At 37.3% G+C, this 25,402-nt stretch overlaps 2 protein-coding genes across 2 annotated transcripts in view; one reads left to right on the top strand and one right to left on the bottom strand.

Annotated features, from left to right (window-relative positions):
• CACNA2D3 (calcium voltage-gated channel auxiliary subunit alpha2delta 3) overlaps positions 1-25,402 on the bottom strand; it is a 387,704-nt gene that overhangs the window by 50,716 nt on the left and 311,586 nt on the right. The gene's annotated exons all lie outside the window — the stretch shown is intronic.
• LRTM1 (leucine rich repeat transmembrane protein 1) lies at positions 11,991-17,098 on the top strand. The gene is made up of 3 exons (XM_088061796.1): positions 11,991-12,118; positions 13,521-14,117; positions 16,665-17,098. Exons 1-3 carry the CDS (start codon positions 12,112-12,114, stop codon positions 17,096-17,098), a joined length of 1,038 nt encoding a protein of 345 aa, XP_087917922.1. The 5' UTR covers positions 11,991-12,111.

Below are 25,402 nucleotides of genomic sequence, written 5' to 3'. Positions count from 1 at the left end.
ATACAACTTTTTTTTCTCTTTCATATTCTCCTACTTTTTAAATAAAAAGAAATGCCATCTTTCAAGATGTGTTCAGTATATAACAGACACCTTTTGAATGTCAATTTCTAAAATTAAGGATTAACACTGGCTGTAATTGGAACATTTTCATATTTAATTAAATTTCTTTCATAAGAAAATTTTATTGTCACAATTTTGAAACACGGCCAAGAAATATTAACTAGACCTCTCAGCAATGACTTGTACTGGGGAAATAAATTTCCCTCTGTATTGGGGAAAACAATTTATCTTTTGCTTTATTTAATGTGTAGAAGTTCACGCCCATGAACTGGAAAGCGGCTAATGCCATCCAAGAGGCCAAGCAATCAGGGGTGGAATGACAGTGTTCTATTTACTTGCCTTACCAGATTTCAGGAAAAATAAGAACTCAACATTTTCAGAATTTCTACATAAGCCTGCATAGGTGCCAGCAAAAATGGTTGCTTGTGGCTGATCTGGTGATTATTCGTGTATTAAGAAGTGTTTTCATATTGCTGAAAATTAGCCAACAGCTTCTTTTCTTCATTAGAAAGAGTTGAAATCACCTCTTTAAAGCCAAAAAATACAAAGAACAATATATTGACCAACTTATGACCAAATACAAAATTAATAAATGTTTTTAATTGATACTTCAAGAAAAAAAACCCAAAGAAATAAGGCTTGTAAAAAACGTTGAGACTGATAAAATTAAAAGGCACTGACACACTTTTAAAGTTTTTAATAAAATGTCAACATTGTCCGAGATCTGTGTGCCAAGTTATGGCCATAAGTGAACTCCTCTGGGTGAGTTATTAACTTCTGGAAATAGTGTAAGTGCTGACATGACTTTCACAATAAAAGTACAAATGGACCATACTTACTTCACATAAACTGCTATCCAGATGCTTCAACAAGTAGTCTATTATAATTTATATACTAATGATTAGCAGGATTTAGCTGTCAATGCAGTCTTAAGGCATATTTTAGAAGTATAAATTGGTACGTTTTGAGGGAAATCAATATAATGGGCACCAAATGTAATCCTCTTTAATGTAATAGCTTTGAAATAAATCAGGAAGGTTTCTGAAAGGGAGCTGTCTGATTATACATTAAACTAAGGATTTATCATACAAAATAGCTACTCATCCTAATTAGTTGCCTGATATGTGCAAACTCAGCTGAGGCTTTTGCCTGGAAGGTGTTGAGCGCTGCTAATGCCCACTGGAGTCTGGGAGCGTTAAGGGATGCCCAGCACAGGATGAGAACACAAAGCCACTTCCAGAATGGAGCTCTGGAGAACACAAAACCCCTCAAAACTCTGCACAAAGAAAGGACTCTTGGCAGGACTACCCAGAGATTGTGCTGCTGTATAGAGGCAAACCTATTCTTGATGTACAGGGAAAGTGAACCTTGCAAAGGCCAGGTTTTTACAGCTGTTGTGGCACATACCAAAGGCAGGCTGATCCTGATGGGCTTTCCAGGAGCACACACTTCACACTGCAATCAGTAAAGGTTGGGCTGTAATTCTGAAGTCTCTATCATATTTCTAGGCATTGAAATAACTTTGAAATGCCACTTTCCAAAATGTAGACATTTATAAGTGACAGAGGTTCTCCTAAAAGTTCTGCTAAAATACATCTATAAAACATATTTAATTTTCTAATTAATGCAAATTCAATCAATTCTTTCTTTTTCTGCTGTTTTACAAAAAGAATGCTTGAGCATAATTTCCAGAATTAACAAATCTCAGCACATCTAAAATGGAAGCAAATACTATCTTCTCCATTCTCTCACTGGCTGATATGCCCTACACTACTGGAAAAGCCTTACTTACTTTTACTTGAAATAAAAGGAAATCAAAACCACACATTAGAGATTCAGTAAATTATAACAAACTCCCATAAAGTGGATTTAAACAGATTTAGTTTATATTCCTATATAAATTTTTGTACTAAAATGGCACAAATGGCCTCAGAAGGCAAAAAAAGAAGGGTCTCACACAAGTTTCCCTGCTTTATTCTGTTCTAAAGTGCAGGTAGAAAGCATCTATGGGGATGAAAGGCTCTGACTCCTGCATGTGTACAGATACTTTTATACTGTGTTGACTTCACAACTAAGACTCATTTAATTAATTGAGTTCAGATTACTGCTGATTATGCCCATATCCACAAATCAGAATTTTAACTGAGTTTCCATGGAAACACTATATGTCCCTGTTTTCCTTTTAGACAAGGCTATGCCTGTTTAACAAGTTTGCTGAGGACAACATGTTTTGTTTAAGTGACATTAACTGGAGCCAATACTTCCTAATTACATTACCAGAAGAAACATTTACAGCAAAGCTTCTGCCATGGGAAACCTTCCATTGTTCAGCCCATCTCTGAAAAACAGCAAATATCAGCATGGCCATTGCTTAAAATGTGTTAAGTGGTCTTTCATGTATAAAATAATCTCTTTCATAAAATTACAGTATTTCTCATATTTTATAATATTCACATACAAGGAAAGTATGGCATGGAATCTGGACTTCTGTGACACTTCCATCAGAGAGCATCTGTCCATGAAGACAAGGTAGGCCCAGGATCTGAAGCACCAAAGGCTTAGGGCTGTTCCTGGTCTAAACATACCCTATAAATAGGAATTAAAATCAACCAGATTCTCTTCTTCAGAGAGATTTTTTCCCCATAAGTTTAGCCTAACAAGAACTCTAGAAACCCAAATCTGACAGGTGCCATCAATCTCTCCAAAAAGGTGTAAAACATTTTGGAGCTTTGAGTGGTGTACTTTGTTCACCATTTCATAATATTCTTATATAGAACACCAGAAAGGATGTGCTGTATTCACACTTGCAGTTTACATCCTGTGTTGATGGAAGGGTGATACATTTCCCTAAGATTTTAGGAGAAGAACCAGCTTCAAAGTCCTAATTAGGAATGTTTAGAGATGCCATAGCAAGAGTGCTGTGACAGTACAATGAAGAGGACTGTAATAAACAAGGCTTTTTACTTTTTATGTTTAAATCTGCACTATGATGCAAGTGAAATGTTGTTCTACATGAATAATTTCACCCAAGTTCCATTTAGACAAATTATTACAGAAAATCAAGCATTAGGTAACTCCCATTTCTTTCTCAAAATTTTTTCATGTTTTCAATGTAAGAAAGTCTGCAGAAGTTCTAAAACATTTCTTTACTCCAAAGCTAAGAGAGCAATATGTAAAAGTATGACCAGCTGATGGCATATAGAAAAATAGAGAGCGTTTAATTTCCAAAGAAAGCCTGTACTACAACTGCTGGAAATCCAAATGTTCACTTTAGTGCCTATGTTTGAACACATCTCCAAATCACCACAAACTACAAATTACAGAGTTCTCTGCTCTTTCTTCTTTCTAACAAGTTTATAGAAAAGATGCTTGTAGCAGTAACTAAAGAAAACCATTTAAGGTCCTAATGACCCCAGAAAAACTCGAGGTATGGAAATTATTATTTCACTAAAGTAGGCACATGATGCATAAACTTCACCCTCTAGAAGCAGTCAGCCCACTTCTCCCACAGAGCACTTTGAGAAGGGAGAAGTCAGCAGTGCTGTTCTTTGAACACATCTATTCTAACTCTGCTGAAACACAGAGATGGAGAGGAAATAGACACTGTCATTTTGAAAAGGGAAAAGGATAAAAAGTTTCAGCCAAAATATGAGTAACCAAGCTCAGCCCTGCCATTATATTCCAAAATAACAGACCACTGAAGGAAATAAAAGCAAATAAAGATGAAAACATACCCTTTTTGCTTAAGACAGCTATAGCTTTATGGATAGAGAAAGCTCAGCTAGGCTGGGTACCTTTGAGATCCTACCATAAATTAAAGAATAGTCAAATAGAAGGGCTTTTAGATTAAAAGTCATTGTATTAAATGATAATATATATTACCTCTATACTTCAGCATCACCCAGTGTTGATACAGAAGTCAGATATAACATGGAAGACAAAAAGATGAGATCAACATTTAAATGTTGTCTGAACTTCAGGGCTAATAATCTACTTTTATGCTGTACTTTTTAAAAATTTATTTTCTCACAGGCATTCCAGCTGTTGTCTTAAATTTGTTATCCTCTCAGCTTGAGAGAAAGTTCATCCTTGAGCACCTTAGGGGACAGGGAAACAGCCTAACAATAACTTCAGGTAGTACAAACAAAAACAAGGCATAGCTCAGTGTTACGACTGTCAGGACTTCATAATTTATACAAATCCTAAAGTATTTTCCTGCCTACTTAGCAGACAGCCTGTCAGCCATTTGGGATGATCCTCCTAAAAGATGTGTTAAAACTCAGTAAATAATTTTCCTTTTCACCAAATCAAGAAAAGACAATTATACATTAGACATACTTTATAAATTGTAATCAATATTGGAAAAAAAAATCTATTGAGAGGAGAAACCATAGATTGAAGATCTTTGGGAATTCTCAGCATGAAAACAGGAAACCAAAACAGACATACAGAAGGACATATAGCCAAAAAGACATGATAATACAGGACAGGTAAAAAGAGTGTAAGAATAGTGAAAACACGATGTTCCTTCATTATTTCAATCTATAGTATCCCCTTTTTTGTCACTTGGTTTTCCCAGTCATGTTGCTTCGATACTGCTCATGTAAGTTGCACACCTACATAAACAGGGTTTTATTAAAGCTTCTTTTTATATTTCATAGCTACACTTCTGGGGGTTTTCCTCTTTACTTTCTTTTTTTTTTTTTTTCTTTTAATTTGAATGCCTGTTCTTTAACTCCTGAATACATTTCCTCCCAGGGTATCTGAAATCTGTAATCATCGTCCCAGTGTTTCTCTCCCACATTACACTTTTAGAATCAAGTTCCACGGCTTTTAAGAGTTATGTTTACGTCAGAGGGATCAAGAGGTTTAAATTTCAGTACCTATTAAACGAATTTAATTATCCAACCAGTTCCATTTGGATACACTGTTACTGTTTTTCACTAATCCATAACAGATTTTCCAGTATTGTAATTCTCATTAATAAAATGCCCTGTGAAAGAGTATTTTCTTTCTATTTTTTAAACAAAAGTCTTCTCAGTGGCCTATTTTGCAAATTCTAAACAGAAGCATTATTATCCTGTATACTAGCTAAGTTTCCCAGGGATTTATCCTGTCTGAAAACAGCAGAACTAACTAAACTTGAGGGATGAGATGTCTATCCATATACCTGACTTGCCCTGTTACTTCATTTAAAACATTCTATGGAGAAAAAAAGGTATTTTAAAAACATGCTTGGTGTTTAAAACCTGCTGACAGATTAAAATGTAGAGGGTGAGAAAAGGATAGGAGCGTGCTAGGGGATCTCTGTGATGTTGTCAGAGGACTGTTGGTGCCTGCAGCTGCAGCAGCTCAAGCAGTAGGGATGACAGAAATCCAGAGAGAACAAGGAAACTGGAAAAGCAGCTAACTCTGAACTGCCTTGTAAAACTTATCTGCTATTGAAATGAAGAACAGTGGCAACAGGTAATGGTTTCTGGCTCATTCTTGTTCACTGGAGCCACAGGGGGAATTTTACAACATCCGTATTCTGTTCACGAGGTGTTCCCGTGAGCAACAAGCAGGGACATTGTGGGTGCTGCCCATCGCTCCTGCCCAGAGCCCTGCTGCCTACATGGACATTTTAAAGGAGCTGGTCCTTCACACTTCACCTGCTGCAGGACAATTGAGATCCTGTCAGGAGTTACCTTTTCCCTTGTAGCAACACATCATCTAATGGAAGTGTTCCATCCCAGCTTCAATCCAAAGCTACTGAGCATGGCAGTCCTGAACCAATGAAATTACATTCTACTGATGAGTAAATCCACCAAAATTATGTATTTAGCATTTATCAGATGCATAATTTTAAAGTAAGGTTATTTAGTACCTTGAAAAATTAATGAAAAAAAAAAAAGCCAAAAAAGCCTCCTGTGGATATTACCAAAGTGTTGCAAGGATTACAGAGGTTTAACTTTTCACTGCAGGAAATGTCATCCCCGCTTCTGCAAGTTTCTGTGTTCAAGTGACTACCAGGGCAAAGAGAAAGAGTCCTTTTGAGCCCATAAACACAGGAGTTCCCAACATTTACCAGTGACTCTTACTGAATTACTACAATTTGCCTTAAAATCACAAAAGGAATCAATGAAGTATGAGTTCTACTTTGTAGCACAATTGGTGAGCAGCAGTATAAGAAACTTTTACTGCACTTTAAAATATTTCCTCATACACTGTCAACATTTCAAAACCCTTTCACAGATGTTGTTCAAAAAAATACTTCCAATTCTTACAAGAGCTGCCCTAGTAAATCAACCACTCAGAATGCACAGGAGATTTATATCCTGGTCTTAAGTCTGAGTCCAGGGTGAGCTGTGACCATGAATAGAAATTCTCATTAAATACAAACAGGAAACAAAATCACTACGTAAAAGCTTAGAAAAACTTTGATGAAGAATAAGTTATCAAGAAAAATAGCAAGAGATCTCAGTTTTAATATGTTTAAGACAGAACAAAAAGCATCTAAAATGTCAAGATGAAACACAGTGTACACCTGTAGTTATTTTTGCATGTGTTTTTTCTCACCACTTTTATTTCTTTCATTTCTCTTAGCTTGATGTCAAGCAATAGTTTTTTCTATTTGCAATAATGGCACAGTGAGTTCATTAATTTACTCCTACTGGAGATACATTCTATCTATGGATGCTCAGCATGTGTAACAGGTGGTTGACATTAGTCAGGAAATGATTGAAAATTGAATCTGCACCCCCTGCTGCTATTTGTGATGGAACAAATACTCTGCTGACACTTAATCTGCCCCTTGCTGCAACTTCATCTAACTTGCAATTAAGGTAAAGAGGCCCAGAATCTTTATTCCCTGTGCTTCTCTTCATTCTGATGGCCTTGCATCCATCCTGGTAATTTTTCTACCTACCAAAGCACACTGTAGGGCTGGTGTTTCAGCATTTTCCAGCTAAGCCCTTCTCACCTTCATATATTTCTTCTTATTTAGTTATGGGAAAAGAGTAGAAGCCACACTAACTTCTAAGAGCATTATACTGGAGTTATAATACCCCAGAAAATCGCTGACTGCACTGCCTAGGGATTGAAAATCTTCAGAGGGAAGGGAAGGGAAGGGAAGGGAAGGGAAGGGAAGGGAAGGGAAGGGAAGGGAAGGGAAGGGAAGGGAAGGGAAGGGAAGGGAAGGGAAGGGAAGGGAAGGGAAGGGAAGGGAAGGGAAGGGAAGGGAAGGGAAGGGAAGGGAAGGGAAGGGAAGGAAGGGAAGGGAAGGGAAGGGAAGGGAAGGGAAGGGAAGGGAAGGGAAGGGAAGGGAAGGGAAGGGAAGGGAAGGGAAGGGAAGGGAAGGGAAGGGAAGGGAAGGGAAGGGAAGGGAAGGGAAGGGAAGGGAAGGGAAGTGCAGACAAAAGACTGCTTTTTATAGGTTATGAACAGACCTGGTAACAAAGACCTGGATACGACCACTGAAATAATTTTCCAGTCCAGATCAGAACAGCAATGTGGGCAAGAACAGAGTTCTGACCTAGACAGAGAAAGTGCTCAGCCTGGCTGTCCTGTGCTGCCCAGACACTGCAGCTCACACCTCCCCAGCCAGCAGCTTCCTGCCACTGCCAGGCTGCCCAGCCACCCCTTCCCCACCGTAAATCTCCACCTGGAACACGGCAAGTTCCAGTTCATCTCCTCCACTATTACATCTCATACTCTGGCCACTCCAAGAGGTGTCAGAGGAAGGTGTAAAAATTCCCATAAATAATAATTATGGAAAAAGAATGCCACAGGGAAAGGTTTTTCTCCAGAAGTTGTGTCATTAGTGGTTGATTAAAGCCCTTAAGAGTGAAAGTTTATATCCCTTCTTTTTTTTTTTTTTTGCCCCATGAGGTAACTATGGCTCCAGATTATATATGAATCCTACTAATCTTCTGGCCCAAGGATAACTTCCAACAATGCATTTCATAGATTAATTACTCGCTACATAAACAAGTACCAGATGTATCTAAGTAAGGCAAAACAAGCCACTGGAAGAGAAAAACTGGGCTCTTCCCCTGTACAAAATCACAACTCTCTGCCTGGTTTCTTGTTTCTAGAGCTGCACAACATTACTTCCCACCTGAAAGGGACACCACCAAATAACTCATAACAACTCAGACACAAAGAAATCATGGTGTCTCATTATGCTGTGTCATAAACAGCATTTGATACTACTAAATTCTAGCTGATATTCCTCCCCTCTTATCTTGTCTAAGCAAAGGATGTCTGAAGAAATCCATAAGCCCACTTCTCTGGAAAATATGGACAGATTTTTAAGGTATAAATCTTCCTCGAGCCAAATTTAGTTTGATGCATTGGCTTATACTTCCGTTGTGAAAAGCAAGCAGAAATAGGATCCAGGGCCTTCCTCTAAGTTATGTCAACTTTTGAAAACCTTGTACCCTGCCAGGAAAAATTTGAGAGAGTCCTGAGTTCTCAGAGTACGAGGAGTGCCCTTGTAGAAAGAAAAGCATGAGGGACTCCCAGGTCTCCTTTGCCCTGTCACCTTTGCACAGGGCTCTGAGTCATGGGAAAGGGCACAACACTTCTCCACCATGCACTACCGTAGTTTTTAAAGTGCCAGTTAAAGGGGAAGAATTTTAACAATAAAGGTATGGGCTATTTCACCAACAAATACAAATTTTTTCTTTGTCCTGAGCCAAAATGAAGAGGGGTTTGCATTTACCCAAAGTTTAATTTGGGTTCTTGAGTTTACAGAGCTTAGCTGTTTTACCAATCTGGAAACACACTTTAGGAAAGAGAAAGCGCATTCCATTTCACTGAAAGTATCTCAGTTTTAATTCCTTCCCACTCAACAGCACAAGGAAAATAAATCTAATAAAGAGTATGTATAGGAATTGTTTGCTGTGGTCTTGGGAACATTTTTTTAATGTAATTGTGTCTGCCTGGACTCAATATACAATGCAGTGGAATCCAAATCCTGTAGCTTTTAAATATTTGAAATATTTAAATTGTTTCCTTTCTGCTAGAGTTTAATTAACATAATGCTCTTCTGTAAAAGAGATGATTCTTACACATAGAACTCCTTTAAGGCAGATGGCAGTAATTGCTGCAACAAAGAGTTTGCTGGCAAAGCAAAGACAGAGCTGCCCCCCTCAGCCAGCAGGGATCAGATATTAATTCATGGGGCTTTCTTGCTATTTGCAATGGGAAACATACCTTGCTGCAACAAGGCACAGGCTAATTTAAGAGGTTGCAATAACAGTTGCTGCACCACATCAGACAGCTGAAAAGTATCCTGCTGGTGGTTCAAAAGGCCAGAAGTAGGGTAGGTTTCATGGTTATCCTGTTTCTGGCAAATCTCTACCTGTGACACGACTATAATTTTCACCACATCAGACTTCTCTGTCACAACCAAAGTATTATTCCTAATAAATGGGAATAGGACATGGATTATAGGTTGGGGAAACTTCTGTTTACAAAATATGTTCATTCAGAGTTCTCAATATAAGGAAGAAATAGCCACATCTACATGAAAAGCAAATTGACAGATTTAATCATATGTTTCCAAATCTGAACCCAGCATGAAGATGTTTTAAAAAGTAATAACTTCTTATACCATGATTCCGAGTAAATAAAACAACCTCTGCATTATTGTAGGACCTGAACCTCCCACAGTGCTTAACTTTCTGTGACCTTGTCCTGTGAACATCTCTGTAATATGGGGAATACTAAAAATAATACAATTATAGTTGCAAAGACTTACCTAAAATAGGACAGGCATTTAAGAGACGTTCTTTAAGCCCACTGTTACATGAAATAAACTGCAGTGGGATGTGGATACCCATCTGGTCAGCAAATATTAGTTCAGATGAAAAAATAACTTAAATTGAATTCATAAGCCATATAAGCCTTTGAATTCACAAGCCAAATAAAATTATAGATACCAGAGAGAATTTAATAGCATCTTATCACACAAAAACCCAATAACATAATAGCTATTACCTCCTGCAAGATAATCAAAAGTCATGAAAAGAGCCACCACTGATACAAGGGATGAGTTAATGCAAGGAGAGTGGGAAGTTATCTTAAGAAAAAAGTACCTGACTTAACTCTATGTATCCATGGCTACAGCTCCTAAGGAAGATGTTATTTTATAAAAGACCTTTTTACATTTAATTGTGTTTTCACTAAAATGATCCATGAGTATTTTTTAAGATGGGACATAGAAATAGCAAATAAATGTATCATGCTACAGAAGTTAAAAAAGCTTTTTGCATTTACCTGACATTAATCTATAGTACACTGCAGTTGATTTTTAAGCTTCTCTCCCCTTTTTTTGTAAAGTTTGGGTTAACCAGGATGACTGTGGTACCAGGTTATCTACATCTGCAGTGCTCCTCCACACTAAATCCCAGGCTTCACCCTGTATCAGGACAATGTGTCATCCATCAAGAATGTAGGGGCAGTAAGGTCTGCCACTCACAGCAGTAATCCTGGCATCCTCAAGATGAACAATCACATTTACTTTACAGAATGACAACTTTCCTATGTTGTCCTTCACCGTTTCCATGTATCCATTGCTCCTTTGCCTGGTGTCAGAAACAACTGAGCGAAGCACACGATCCTGACAGGCACAGCTCTGCCCTGGGAGCCAGGGGAACAGAGAGCTCAGCACGAGCTTCTGGAAACCAAAAGTGCCTATGGAAAAGATGGGGTTACTCTCTTTGAAAGGATTCCTAGTGACAGGACAAGAGGGGAAGGACACAAGCTGCTCCAAGGAAAACTCTAACTGGATGCAAGAAAGAATTGTTGATTCTGAGGACAGTTACACAGTGGAGAAGGCTGCCCAGAAAAGATAGAATCTGTTATGGGAAATATCAAGTCTCAACTTGAAAGGACCCTGGATAACTTCTGGTAAAGACCCTGCTTTCAACAGCAGTTTGGACCTTATGGTTTTTATACAACCCCTTCTAGAACATTGCCTACATCATATAAATTTTGACCTAGAAAGTGAGAGTCATGTGATCTTTTTAAAAGCACTTAAAAGCAGAATTTGTACCCAAGAAAGCCATATTATAGTTCTGAAATGTTTTGGTTGTACAACTTCCTTCTCCATAGGACAGCTCATAGATGGAGTGATCATATGCCCTGGAAAGACTCAATTATATACCAGATCTCTCATTCCTTTCAACACCTTTGAGTTCCTTCACTGTCACAAGTCATTAATCCTTTTATTGGTGTAGATGGCACAGTATGAGTCCTACTGAAGAAATAACAAAGAAACAAGTCAAGGCATCACACATTACAATTTTAGTATCATCTGCTACATCTTTCTTTGAAAATAAATTAATTTGTTCAATATTCATGGTGACTATACCAGGATGTGAGCCATTTTTATGGAAGGAGCCACTGGTCCTGTATTCCCAAGCAATAAAATCCTGTCAGCACAACTAATGAATGTCAGATGAATAAGCTTAGAAGAGCAAACAAGGGCACTGTCAAAACCATGTCATTAACCCAGAGGACTATTTGTAGTGATATTATACACTCCACTGCCTCCAGTCACAGCCCAGGATACTCAAAATCCATGTTCAGATCTTGCAAAAATTGATCCAGTCTGGCTAATAACCCACCAGAATTCAGAAACCATACTGGATATAAAAAATGCGGCTTTATTTTTTTGTGCTTTGCTTTTGATGGAGATTAAACAAATTGAATAGGCGAGGTTATCAAGTCATTATTTGTACATTACAGCTGTCCAGCCAGAGCTGTACAGACACTGTTTGCACGGCTTGTTGTCTGATTAAGAGGCAGAATAAGTCTCTGAGAGTCATAAAGGGGGGAGGGGGGAGAAGGTTGTGATTGAGAAAAAAGCCAAAGGCTGATAGAGTAACCAAGTAGAAATAGTTGCCTTCTACACAAGTCACAGCCACCTGAAAAAACCCTCAAGAAAGGAAACTGGATGAGCATGTTACAGAGTTGAAGTGGGAATCAGAACAGTGTCTGATACTGTTCTACATCAGAAATCTGGACTGAATCTTCCACCAGGGGAAGAACAAGCAGAGCAGAATGAAAGGTGAGATACTGAAGCATTCAGATTAATAATACAATTTTCCTCTTTGCAAAGCATTTACTCCCCAAGCAAGAGTTTGTTTTGGAAGCTGTGTTTCTGAAGCCAACTGTTGCAGGTCTGAAAGTATTGCTCATCATGCATGCAGGAATGCTGGATTCTTTCATGGCAATTTTTTGATGCAAAATTCAGTATTACAGAAGATTATGTATAATTTTAATATAAATATTTAATTTCTGAGTGAAAATTAATTCTTAATTTGTGCCTTAAACTGTAGTCTCAAAATACAACTTTCATTTATATATTTATCATATTTCATACTATAATCATACAATATTCCATCAATAGATATTCCCTGTAATTCACATTTGATCTCTGTAAGTCAGTAAACATCAATTACTATATTTTCAAAAGGTATCAAGTAGCAACTAACTAAAATGTTTTGCATTTTGAAACAGTAAATAGTAAAAATGATTTGAAGCATCTCAAAAGTGATGTTAGAAAAGGATTCATCATTCTAACTTTCTTTAGTCAAAGAAAATCTAATTCTTCAATACTGGGTTTTTTAGTGTTTCATTATATGCATACAAGCATAGCTTTAAGTACCTTGTTCTCAAAGTTAAGATCATTAGCAAGACATAAAAGGTAAAAACTTTTTTTTTTTTTCAGTTAAAACCACCTGAACATCAGGGAGCAGCAGATAATTCTAAATACTAAATATTACTAAGTACTCCTGTAAACTAATTTCTATTTTCAGATGCTTATTGACAAATGTCTGGTGACTGTGTAGAAACCTGCATCTATGGGAAGTACAGCTGGCATTCAGAGAATGGAACTAAAGGGAAAAGAATAAACAGATATTTTAAAGGAGAAAATTACAGAATCTGGATTGCTGAAAAAGTACTGCCAATAGTTTCTATAGCTATGTCTTTGAAGCTTGTAATTATTTTAATGTTACATTGGCTCAGTTCTTCCAGGCAGTAATATTAGTAAAACCAATGGAAAATAAAAGTTCTGCTTGTAATTCTTCTGACACAAGATGTCTTAAAGTTGTTACTACCACAGAAAGAGAGACATTTCAATTTAATAATTTTAGAAACTGTCACATTCCCTTCAAACATCACTGCTCTGCTGATGGCAAATCCTCTTGAAACCCATTTATACTTAAGAAAAAAACATGGGAAGTACTTCATTTTAAGCATTCATATTAGCATTATTGTCACTCTGCACTACAGAAGTGCTTAACACCTATCATTTATTTCTGTATTATAAAAGACCACACCCTGTGGTATCTACATTATTGTTTATTGTGGAACTGTGTACCTTCTGGCTGTGTTTATGGCCTGTGCACTGCCCAAAGACAAATCATTTTAAACTCATTTAGCACCTTCTTTCACTTGTGATACAGGTAACTGGCTTTTGGTTTGTAGTGTCATCTTGTTGGCACACACAGCTCACGGCTGCCCTGACAAATGCCTCTGCTACACAGCCTCAAAGACTGCAGACTGCAAGAACAGAGGATTTACTGAAATTCCTGCCCGTTTACCTCCTGAAATTCAGATACTGCAGTTGCAGAACAACCGTATCTGGAGGATCAACCAAAATGCATTCACTGCAACGCCGTTACTCAAAATCTTAGACTTGTCTAATAATTCTCTCTCAAGTGTGGCACCCGGTGCTTTCCAAAAACTGAGGTATCTACAGGTTTTAAACCTAACCAGAAATTTGATTCATTATATAGAAAACAAGACTTTCAGTTTCCTCCCACACCTAAAAGAACTGGACTTGTCATCCAACAGCATTATTCGATTGCCTGAGACATTTGGAAACAGCACAGGGAATATAACATTGCTCTCTGTGAAGCATAACAAACTTCAGAAAATGGAAAGAATTCTGCTGGAGTCACTTCCAAATCTGAAAGTGGTTCTCTTCAAAGATAATCCCTGGCAATGCAATTGCAATATCTTTGGCATGAAACTGTGGCTGGAGAGTTTTCTATACAGAGGTAAGGAATTTTTCTCATTACATATGGTGTACATGGGAACATTTAAGCAGCATCTAACCGATCTTCCCTTCTATGGCTTCAAAATTTACCCCACACAGTAGGTCACTTCCTCAAATAAACACACTAAACTATATTCTTATGCATAGCTCAGAATGTAAGTGCTTTTATAAATATAAAAAAAGGGCTTTTATTGCAAACTAGAATCAGAGAGGGGTTTCATATTAGTGCCCAGAGAAAGAGCAATGATGCACACACAATCATGCAGCAGGTACAGGTGTGTTCTCTAGCGTGTGAATTCAGATACAGATATTTCTGAATATAAAAATGCTTGTGCACATACACCTGTTTTAATTCTACCAATGTATTTTTGCTGGAAACCAACCTACTCTTTTAAAGCTTTTTCCCTGTTGCATGATGGCAAACATCAAGACAGATATCAGTACTGAACAAACTTTAGAGAGCCCAGGATTCTAGTTTTTCCATTAATTATGACTTAGTAGTTTTTTAATATTTTACAAATGCCTAGTATCACTTCCTAATTTGCTGTTAACCAGAAAAGGAACTCAATTCATTGGCAATTTCCTGACAGAAATGTGACATGGCATCACACAAGGAAAAGTGAAGTTTATAAATAGTAGTGTCAGTATTTTGGTCACACCTGCTTTTAAATATATTCATGAGTTATGCTGTGAAAAAGAGAATATTATTTCATTCTAAAGGAATTAAGTATAAAAAGAAATTAATTTATTTCTCCCAGGAGGTTTGTTCATACTGAGAAATCGGAACAGCAGGGCAATTTTCTTTCTTCTACCTCAGGCTTTGATGCTTGCATGTGACCAAACCACTGATTACCTGTCTCTGTGCCAGAACAGAGCCCACTGCAGCACAGGAGATGTGGAGATGGCCCATGTGGCCTGAGACTGATGGACTGCCTTTTGCAGGGACCAGAACTCTGCAGGCCAGCTGGAAAACCATACAGGCCATGCAGGGACACAATTACTACTGCAGTGGTCTTCAGTAAATTTACTTCTATGAGCCACCTTTTAGAAAAGAATAAACTCCTCTCAGCAATAAAATCTTAATATCTTGAATGGGTAAAATATTACTTTATCACAGGGCTTTAGTCTATTATGCTGGAAATTCAGCAGGGGTTGACTTCTCTGTGAAGAAGAATGAAATGATCCAACATATCAGATTATCTTAATTACTCTGCCAGCATCATAAGGATTATCATTTATTTCAAAAAACAATTTTCTAGAAGTTCAGTGATGTCCTTTCATCTTTCTGAACTCTGTAAAGATTAATTAAATGAAGTGACATGGAATTTACAAATTAATTTTAACAACAAGCTTTAAAGGAAGCTCAAGTGTTATGTTCTGTTCCGTGTTTGTAGTTTTCTAAAATGACTTGTCTGAATCACATTAAGAAAAGTTAGTTACATTACACATTAATGTTTCCCACTACTTATATGACACACATATGATCTATATCCATAGTCAAACACATTGAAGATGTCTGGAACCTTTGGGTTTCACCAGTAAAGACCAAGAGACCTGCTATATTCACATCTGTCCTGGAATATCAGCATTATTTGTGGAATAGTCTCCAGATTTCAGTTTGGCTCCATCTGTATTTACTACTTTCTCAAAGTCTTTTCAGGATGAAAATTTCTGTGCCTGGCTTCAGATGAAAGGTGAATTGTTTTGGATGGAGAAGAGAAAGAAAATTCAGTTGATTTGATTAGTTAATTTTTTAAAATATGTCAACATTGGTGTTGGCCTTGTGGACTTCTTGACACACCACACCCCTAAAGCCCTGTGCTCTAACTAGGTACATGAGGGCTACATTTGCTGTATTTTCCTCTACACACTGAGGAACAACCATGTGATTTACCAGGAATGTGGGTTCCTACTTCTCTCCCCATTGTACTAAAAATCTCCTTTGGGAAGCTGGCTCTAAGTAATCATGAAATTTAGCATTTGAGAAGTAATAGATTGATTAAACTCAACTCCATTCTATCTACCTGTGTATATTGTCTTATCACAAGCCTTGCTTCAAAAAATCACTCACGGCTACTCACGGGTTCTCTTTGCTCTGTTACAGTAAACATACGATGTCAGAACAATTTCATGGGATATTTCAATCAAGAGGGAAATATTGTGTAAATACATTGTTTCCATTTCTCACCATAAAAATTAGCAGTGGTTGGAAGCTGAACAAACTGAATTTGCAGTGAACAATACTTCTTTGTTTATCTATGAGAATTCTTATTTTTCTACCAACATGGGGTTTTTTTTAATACTAACATCCATAAAAACACAGATAAACCTAATTCCTGATGAACAGCTTCTTGAAAATGCTTTCTTATGTGAGTTCTGAAGTGTAATAATCTCACCACTGACCTAACTGAACAAAAGCCTTTAAAGCATAAATCTTTAGAAGTATGAAGTTGAAACTCATGATAAATTTACTTCAGGTTTATAATAATTTTACATTAAGGTGATCCAGAAATGGTCAGATATTGAGACCATTGTTTTTTTTCCCCAGGAGGAATAAGCGATGGCATTATCTGCTCAGCGCCAGGGATTCGGAAGGGGAAGGACCTCCTCAAAGTTCCCTACGAGCTCTTTGGGGCTTGTCCTCTGAGGACAGCTCAGGTGCACCTGGCCAGCAGCCACCACCACAGCTTGGAGCACCGGGGCCCGCTGAAGCACGGCCACCCCGGCGAGCTCGGGGACAGCGGCCGCGCCAGCTGCGAGCCCAAGGCCAAGGCCAGGCCGGTCAGCCTGCGCCACGCCATCGCCACCGTGGTCATCACCGGCGTGGTGTGCGGCATCGTGTGCCTGATGATGCTGGCAGCTGCTGTCTACGGCTGTGCTTATGCTGCAATCACCGCCAAATACCACAAAGAACATTTGGCCCCGGCCAAGCAGCACGGGACCCCCAAGGGAAAGGAACCGTTTGAGAGCTCCTTGGCTTGAGTTGCTCCTGTCTTTGGCTTCCTGAAAATAAAGCCTTCACTGCAGTTGAAAAGCCTGGAATCTCAATAGCATTTTTTTCATAGAAATTACTGGGGTTATTTAATTTCTTTTTTTTTTTTCCCCTTTTTCATACTTTTTTAAAAATGTAAGCATATATATTGTTTGGAGTATCCACTAAGACAACAGAAATTTATTTGTGTATGTACATTCCAAAGCCACTATTTAGGGCTGTGTGTTTGAGGTCACCAAATCTTGACATAGTGAGTTTAAAGTATTTCACCATCCTTTACTAACCCTTGATGCAGTGTTAGACCAAGACATGATCTATGGTGCACCTACAGTCAGTGGATGACAGGAGTGATGGTCTGCAAAGAAAAACAGAAAATAGCCATCTAACTTAGTACAAATTTAACTAATTAAACTATCTTAGAGAGTACAAATTACTATTTAATTCAAGATGTGCATAATTCACAAGCAGTTTTCAAACCAGCCACTCTGTGCACTGCCAGGGATAACATAAATGTGTTAAAAGGATTTCCAAAAATGTGTTTCCAACTTTCCAGTGTGCCCCAGGAAGCAGCAATTCAATATTACATCCATTTCCTAACTTAGAAAATAGGAAGCACCTTGGTAACTATTGCATATAATATTTTAATTACTTAATAGGGACGAAAGAAGAGAGCTGAGCAAATGTTGAAGGAAGAGATGTTACAGTGCTTTGGATACAAACCCCAAAAGGAGTACACAGAGCGTACCTGAAGACACTGCCTGATACCCTGCTGATTTACAGGCTTGCTACAGACTTTTCTGAAGCCACTTATTCCCAAATCCTCACACAAATGCTCCATTTTGCAAACACCATGCCAGCGGATGCAGCTCCCATCACAGTGCTGCCCTTCAGCAGGAGGATAACGCAGCTGCATGTTCACACATCCTCCCTGTCGGGGGAACACTCAGCTGCATTCACTCAGGGGTCCATCCCTACTCTCTGCAGAGCTGTTTTGCCATCAGAGGAAATCAGAGCCAAAAGCATTTGAATATCATAAGTTTAAAATTCCATGAATATTTTGAGTGTGCAGAGCAAGTTATTTTAATGGTTCTTAGAAATTATTTTAAGGCAAGCAACAGCCATCAGGAGCTCCATTCCCCTTTTCCAAGACTAGATAAAATACATTTTAGGCTGTTTGTGACAGACACCTCATGCATCCTCTAACTGTCCCCAGTGACAGGGATAAAGACCTGCCCAGGTAGCCAGTGCAGAAATCAGCAATGTTTATAGTATTGAGGAAAAAGGCCATGCCACAATCTGCATTAAGGGCAAGGGGAAGCTGTGGCATTTGGAGATCTGCACGCTCCTTCCAGCAGATGGATTCTGAAATGAATCTCTGTAGCTGTTCCAGTAACAGCCTCAACTGAGTAATGGGCTCTGTGGCAGCAGTCATGTAACCCTTGCTCTTATCTACTTTGTAATAATTGCAACCTAAATATTAAAGCTCATTCCTGCATCTGCAGTTACTTTCATGTCTAGAGAAAATTAAGCATCTCAGTCTTAATCTAAATCTAGCAGCTATTGAAAACAATCAATTACTGTCTGTTCTTTTTTTCTTTCTTTTTTTTAACTGCTAAGTACTTCATATCATTATTAGGCTCTGTTCATTCTTCTCTGTCCTGAACTAAATAAACCAAGCTGTTTCAAATTTTTCCTGCAAGACCACATTCTCGAAAAGTTTTTCCTCCTGCATTCCTTGGAGCCTTTTCAGTTCTTTTACATTTTGTTTAAAATGTGGTACCCTAGACTGGGAACATTGCTTCAGCTGAGACATCATCAGCACAATGTTTTTAGAATATTTATATTTTTTACAATATCCTAATATGTGGAACATATGTATTCAGGCTCTTTAATCTGATCTCTTGATGTTTACTTTTTTTCCTTGTAAATATTTGGTAAAGCTTAATGAATAATCTAATCTACTTTCAGAACTAAGTAATTTAAATATGTAAATCTACATTTTTTCACTCTTTTATCCATTTACTGCCATAACATTTTGCAAAGCAAAACATTGTTTTTCAGATACAGAAGATGAAAGTAAGATAGGATTGGATCTTACTGCCTATTGGCCCAAAAATGGGTTTGGGGCTATGCCAAATCACTCTTTTTCCACAGCAAAGACCTAAAATCAGCACAGTTGTACTCAAAGTGTAGATCCTGAGATGAAAGCTAATAAACTTCCAACCTCCAGAGAGATTTCACCCTCAATGTTTCTAACAGGCTCAGACACAGCAGCACAGCTTCTGTCACAAATCACTTCACACTCCTGCTATTTTCAAGCAAAAGAAAAACAAGAATCAACTTGGTATTTCCTAGTCAGGGATCAACTAGAACATCTTCCTAGTCCATAAAGAGGCAGTCCTAGCACCAAAAACAGACTTTCCTCTTTGTATCATCATTCATATAGTTAAAAAAACAGAAGGAAAAAAGAAAAAGTTGAGGAAGAGTCAATGAAGGACACAACATTTAAAGAAACTCATTCTGAGTCACACTGAAGATGCTTTGGGGATTTTCATGCACACACAAGGCTGTAAATTGATATGGAGTTCTGCCAGAAAGCAAAGTATTAAATATTTCCATTAGTTCCCTCTGCTCTGGGAACAGAGAGAGCTAATCCATGCAAAATCTGGTGCTATACTTTCTAATGTGCTGTTTGCCAAAGGAAAAAAAAAACAACAACCAAACAAATAAAACAAACAAACAAACAAACAAAAAAAAAAAGGAAAAAAATCACAGGGAAATATTCCATTTAGTGTTTATTATGGTTACCACAGTAAAAATGTTTGCAATTAACAAATTCAGACATTTCTAAAGATAAGGTAATAGCAGAAAATGAACAGAGAAAAGTATTGATTCAATTATTTAATAAAGGTAAAATAATTATTTTTCAGTAGAGGAAACAATTTTCAGCTACTGAAAAACAGAGATAAAAGCCACAATTTGTTGTCTATAAAAATTATTGACTACAAGTGGAAGCCTGAATATAGGGAATCCCCAAAAGCACTGCCCTTAATTTATAAAGCTTAGCAATGGACATCTGCCACTGAGATTATTTGTCTGCACAGATTTATTTTTCAGATAAAGGATCCTGAGAACGCTTTATTGTCCTTCCAGCAATCTCATGAGAGTATTATAGCAAACACAGTGTTTTTTCTAATCTCTGTGAAAACACTCTTCCTGCTGAAAGCCAACAAAATATCAGGACATGCCACTCTGCAAGGCATTTGCAAGGACAGGGAAAGCACACATATTGTTGCATTCCTGTCTTTCTTATCAAGGCTCACTATATTGCTTTGTTTGCAGAAAAACTTCCTAAATTTCATTTTAGAACAAAAATTGAAGACTATAATACATCCATGTTTTTTACAGAAAATTACCAATATTATCTATATTGAAAGACACAAAGTTTAAGTTTAAACATAATTGCTTGCCATATTTGTCTTTCCATTGAGCAAAAAAGTCAATCAAAATTCAGCTTCATTATTTTCTAGTAATACAATGTCCAAACAAAATCTGTATCCCTCTTCCTGAATATCAAAGTAGCACATTTAGTGACACTACACACAGCTTATCTCTCATGAACAATTAACAGGAAAATAATAACCATTACAACAATCTGTCTTTCCTGCCCAGGAGACAAGGACACACAGGCTTTAGTCAAGCATTCAGAAAGGATGCCTACTTTTACAACCTGGATCTGTTTAATTTGGATAGTAACCGCAATCTTGGTATGTCCTGAGTTTATATTACCTGAAATGTGGCTGCAAGTTCCCCAGATCAGGGGAAATGGGCAGCAACACCAGCCACAGTAAACCACAACAGGAGAGGGAAAAGGTGTAGGAATCAAAAGCCCATAATAAACAAACCAACAAATACAAACTTGACTCCTTTCTCCAGTGGTACTGACTGCAGAGGGATTCCTCCCTGTTTTAGGGCTATGTATACTATGTGCTCAAATTTTTTGAAAAGGTGTCATCCTCATTTCAAGATAAAACACATGAGAAAACACTGTTGATGTTTGGAAATATAGTCCACTGAAGGGAAAATTAATTAATCAGTCTTTGGGTTTTAAAATGATAGGAATTTATTCATATTTATGATTGCAGCTTCAACCTTGCACAGCTTTATTTGCAGTTATGCAAAGGATCCAGCAACTCGCCTGCTGCCTTGTTCTGCTTGATCTGCAATCAGGGATTTATTTTTCTGGCAGCAGAATTCTTTAGCAAAATGCCCCTAGAATCTGAATACTATTAGATCACAAGGATCTTCCTCCTCCACAAATTATGTAGAACTGAAACCCAACCCACCAACCAACAAATCCCAACAACAAAGCAGAAGTGCAGAAGCAAAGAGCAGATGCTCTCTGCCATTTACTATACATATTAATATTAAACAAGTTGGGATGCATCTGTCAAAGTCCTGGATACTCTAAGAACAAGTGGTGAGGAAAGCCCAAGAATGAGATAAATAGAGATTAAATTCTCAAGTTAACACCAGTAGAGAACTACCTCAAAAAAATAAAAACACTATTAAACCATTCAACACACAGATTCTGTGTGGTGAAATGAACTGAGAACAGATGCAAATGAATGTAAAGATCTGAATTTTGAATATGTCACTAACTTCAGCTTCCCTGCTCAGCCAATGGAAAGGGACAGTACTTTGCCACATCTCCAAAGCAGCCAGGGGAAGAATTTACCTCTCTCCACATTTTTCCTCCAAACCATCGTTCCCAAGCAATGGCTCCCAGCTCCATGTGAGTTGCTTAATGTTAGGCTGTAGAAATACACATCTCAGTTTTCCTGAAGCTGGAAACATGAGTCTGTATACCAATATTAGATTTATGAATACAAAAACAATATTCAAAATGAACAAGAAACTCTAGAAAAACATAAAATCGTGGTTTTCTACCAAAGCCTGAAAAACATTTTGAGGGATTTGCTAAAAGCTACTGCTGAATATAATATTCTGTGGCTTATAATGGGGAGTAAAGATTAGGTAAATCACTCTCTTGCCTGACAAGGAAAACATCTATTTTAGAGTGCCTCAAAAATTTGGTTGGTGTGTCATTATGATGACATATTCATTTTCCCCTAGGCCTTCATATTAAAATGCAGTTTTATAGATGGCATCATAAATTTTAAGGACTCTATATGGCATTGAAATTTGCCTGAATGTTCTTAATAATAATAGGAAAGCAATATATGTGAGAAAAAATAGGAAAAAAAAGTCCAAGAAGAACAGAGCAGATATATTTGCTCTATGTACAACTGTAACATCAGCAGATTTCAGTATTTAGGAAACTTTTACAGTATCTGTGTCACTTCTAGAAATATCAATAGTTCAACTTACTTTTGATTAAGTACTTGAGAGTCACTTTGTTACAAGAGAGATGTGCATGTAAACCCGGGTTAAATTCACTTAAAAAAACCCCAAAAACTGGTTCAGGTCATGTGTATACAAATATTAACACACCAAAAAAAAAAAAAAAAGGGAAAAGGGGGTGCAAACCAATTTTTTTTGTGTCAAAAATGTATATATTTTCAGAAATAAGGTGCACATTTTCCTCCATGAGTTTTTAAAAGAATCTTCCATACTTAGAGCTTAGATCAGCAGAAGTCTCAGCTACAGCAAAACTGATATATTCACAAATTTTCCTTTTAAATTGCTGTCCTGGAGAGTCTGATCTAAACAGGAAGAATGAATACCTGAAGTGTGACCAGCCTCAATATGACTGATTTGTATTTTAAAAGTAATATGAGATTTTGGATCTTTCCTAATTTCAAGGCACTGTTTGACTATCTTAAACAGCAGGATCATCAGAGTCACTTTCCTCTGGCCAGAATAGAACCATTCAAAATTGTGTGTCATTTTTAACAAATCAGTGATTAAATTAAGTCCTTACTATTTCTTTGCTTAGCTTATGGATACAAACCTAGAAAAAGATTCTAAATCTTCAAGCTGATTAGTTCAAAATACCTGAGGCCTTTCAGCATTTTGACTAGGAATATTTAACATGAAATAACTAAATTTATTGTTATACTAAAATTGGATTTCGAAGTTATATAAAAGGGAGAACAAAGAAAGCAATGGATGAGGTCACTTATGAAAAAATCTCTCTCTAACCGGGGTTTGGAGAAAAAAATCCTTGAATTTGTATATGGGCTGGTTATAAAAATAAAGGATCAAGTTTGAAAAGTTAAATACTGGAAAAGTTAAATACTGGATCATAGCATTACTTGGAACAATTTCTTTGGGAGAATAAAACATTGTATTCTTGTTTGCATAATGAGTATTTTTGGTAAGAGCACTTAAAATCCCACTGTCAGTGAACAGAAGAGGACTGCCTTTGCTTCAGTTTCAGTAACACCTCCTATACCAGATACAAAGGTTCATAAAGGGTAGAGTCAGAGCTATGGCAATGCTGAAATGCCCATCCCAGGCAATCACCCCTCTTTGATAGGAAATGACTGTAAACTTGCCTTCATCCTCACAGAACTGGAATACTTTCATTTCTCAATAATTTAGCTAAAGGGAGTTTCTCTTAGTATAGTATTTTAGGTGAGCTGACATAAAGCATTGAAGACTTGCTCATTTTCAAAAACTACAAATATGAAATACTGGTAAAGCTTTTTATCCTTAAAACAAACAAATTCTGCTACTACTTGATTTGAATTGACAGGCCACAGAAGGGCATGTGCAAGGAGAGCTCATTTAGTGTTTTCTATCTACTAATTTCAGCTTTAATAAATAGGAAGTCCAGTACAAAACTGACCAAAAAAAAAAAAAAAAGGAAGGAAGAAAATCCTTCCTTAGATATTCCTTGCTTGCACTTAGGTACCATAGAAACAAAACAGTTTTGCAATTCTACATTTTCAACAATTGGTGGCAACAGTTATAGAACTCCACCTGTTTTTCTGTCTATTTCCATCTAATATAACACAGCCACAGAGGGCATGGCCTCTCAACTTGGGAAACATTTAAGATCTGACTGGACACAGTTCTGGGTAATCAGCTCTATCTCAGATTCTCTCAAGATCTAGTCCACTAGGATTGGACTAGATGAGTTTAAGAGATCAATTCCAGCCTCTAAAATTAATTTATTTTAGTGGTCTGCATAAAAAGAGGCAAAAAATATTACAAAAAATAATTTTTATTCATTTTTGTTAGAAATTGTAATTTATATGAAATTGTAATTTCAGCTTTTCTAAGCAGCCTTACATTAAACAAAAATGGAATATTTCTCCTCACCTCCTTCAAATTCTAAGTTTCCAGTGACTGTGAGTCTAAAGACTTTGGCTGTGTGTGATTTAATCGTTCATTCTGACTCAGCGTCCAGAGTTTTTTACTAAGCCTGTTATGGACTTTTCCTTTGAGGCCTGAAATCCAGGTTCCACTTGTTCAATGAAGAAAACTTAAGAGGACTTGACAACTTTCATCAGACATTTTATTCAGCATTCTTTAATATATTTTCTTTTCCCTAAGAAGATTATGTCAGTTCTGTTGCCTTTAATTAAACATATCAAGGAGCTAATTTTTATGTTTTCTGTGAACAGTGATGGCCTCTTTCAACAAGAGGGGCTTTTAAGGTCCGATATTGTACTGCAGATTTTGAACTAAAAGGCCTCAACAGGGAAGTACATTTTTGAGGGTTCACATTTTTTTAACCCTCTCAAAATCTCAAGAAAGCAATTTTTCTCCTTTTAGACCCTGCTTTGCTCCATGATGACTCGTTTGTCTACTTCCATCCCCGTAGCTTGTTCAGAATTTCTAGGTGAGCAGTACCTTTAATAAATTTTTAAAATCATAATGATGAAACCATCATCTCTTACCAAAAAACAGATATAAACACATACATAGCATGCAGAAATCCTATGCTGCACTCATCCGGATGCCCATATGTTTGCTACTTGAAAGTCAACATCCAACTCCTCACACAATCTCAAATACAAGACTGGAATGCTGAATTCTACCAACATTCAGCAGAAATGTAATGCCCTTCACATGAGCACCATAAAACACAGTTCCATCTTAACATGCATCAATTTTAATAGCTAAATCAGTATCTAAATTCAGATATTCTATATTAGCTTCATCTTTGCTGCCCAGAGGAATACTAATATTCCAGGAAACCCCCTAAATTTCAAGACTGGGGTCTGGGGTCATTCTCCTATTTTTAGTTCTTGTTAAGAAAAGAAAACTCCACCATCTTTTACTCTTCACAGTGTAACTGGGGCAGTTTGAAGATGCTCAAC

This window comes from Pseudopodoces humilis, chromosome 13 (assembly GCF_049639895.1).
Source record: "Pseudopodoces humilis isolate 2021_Gansu_Grassland_sample_001 chromosome 13, ASM4963989v1, whole genome shotgun sequence".
NCBI classification, from domain to species: Eukaryota; Metazoa; Chordata; class Aves; order Passeriformes; family Paridae; genus Pseudopodoces; species Pseudopodoces humilis.
The sequence above is the reverse complement of the archived record's forward strand: the minus strand, read 5'-3'. Positions and strand labels throughout refer to the sequence as shown.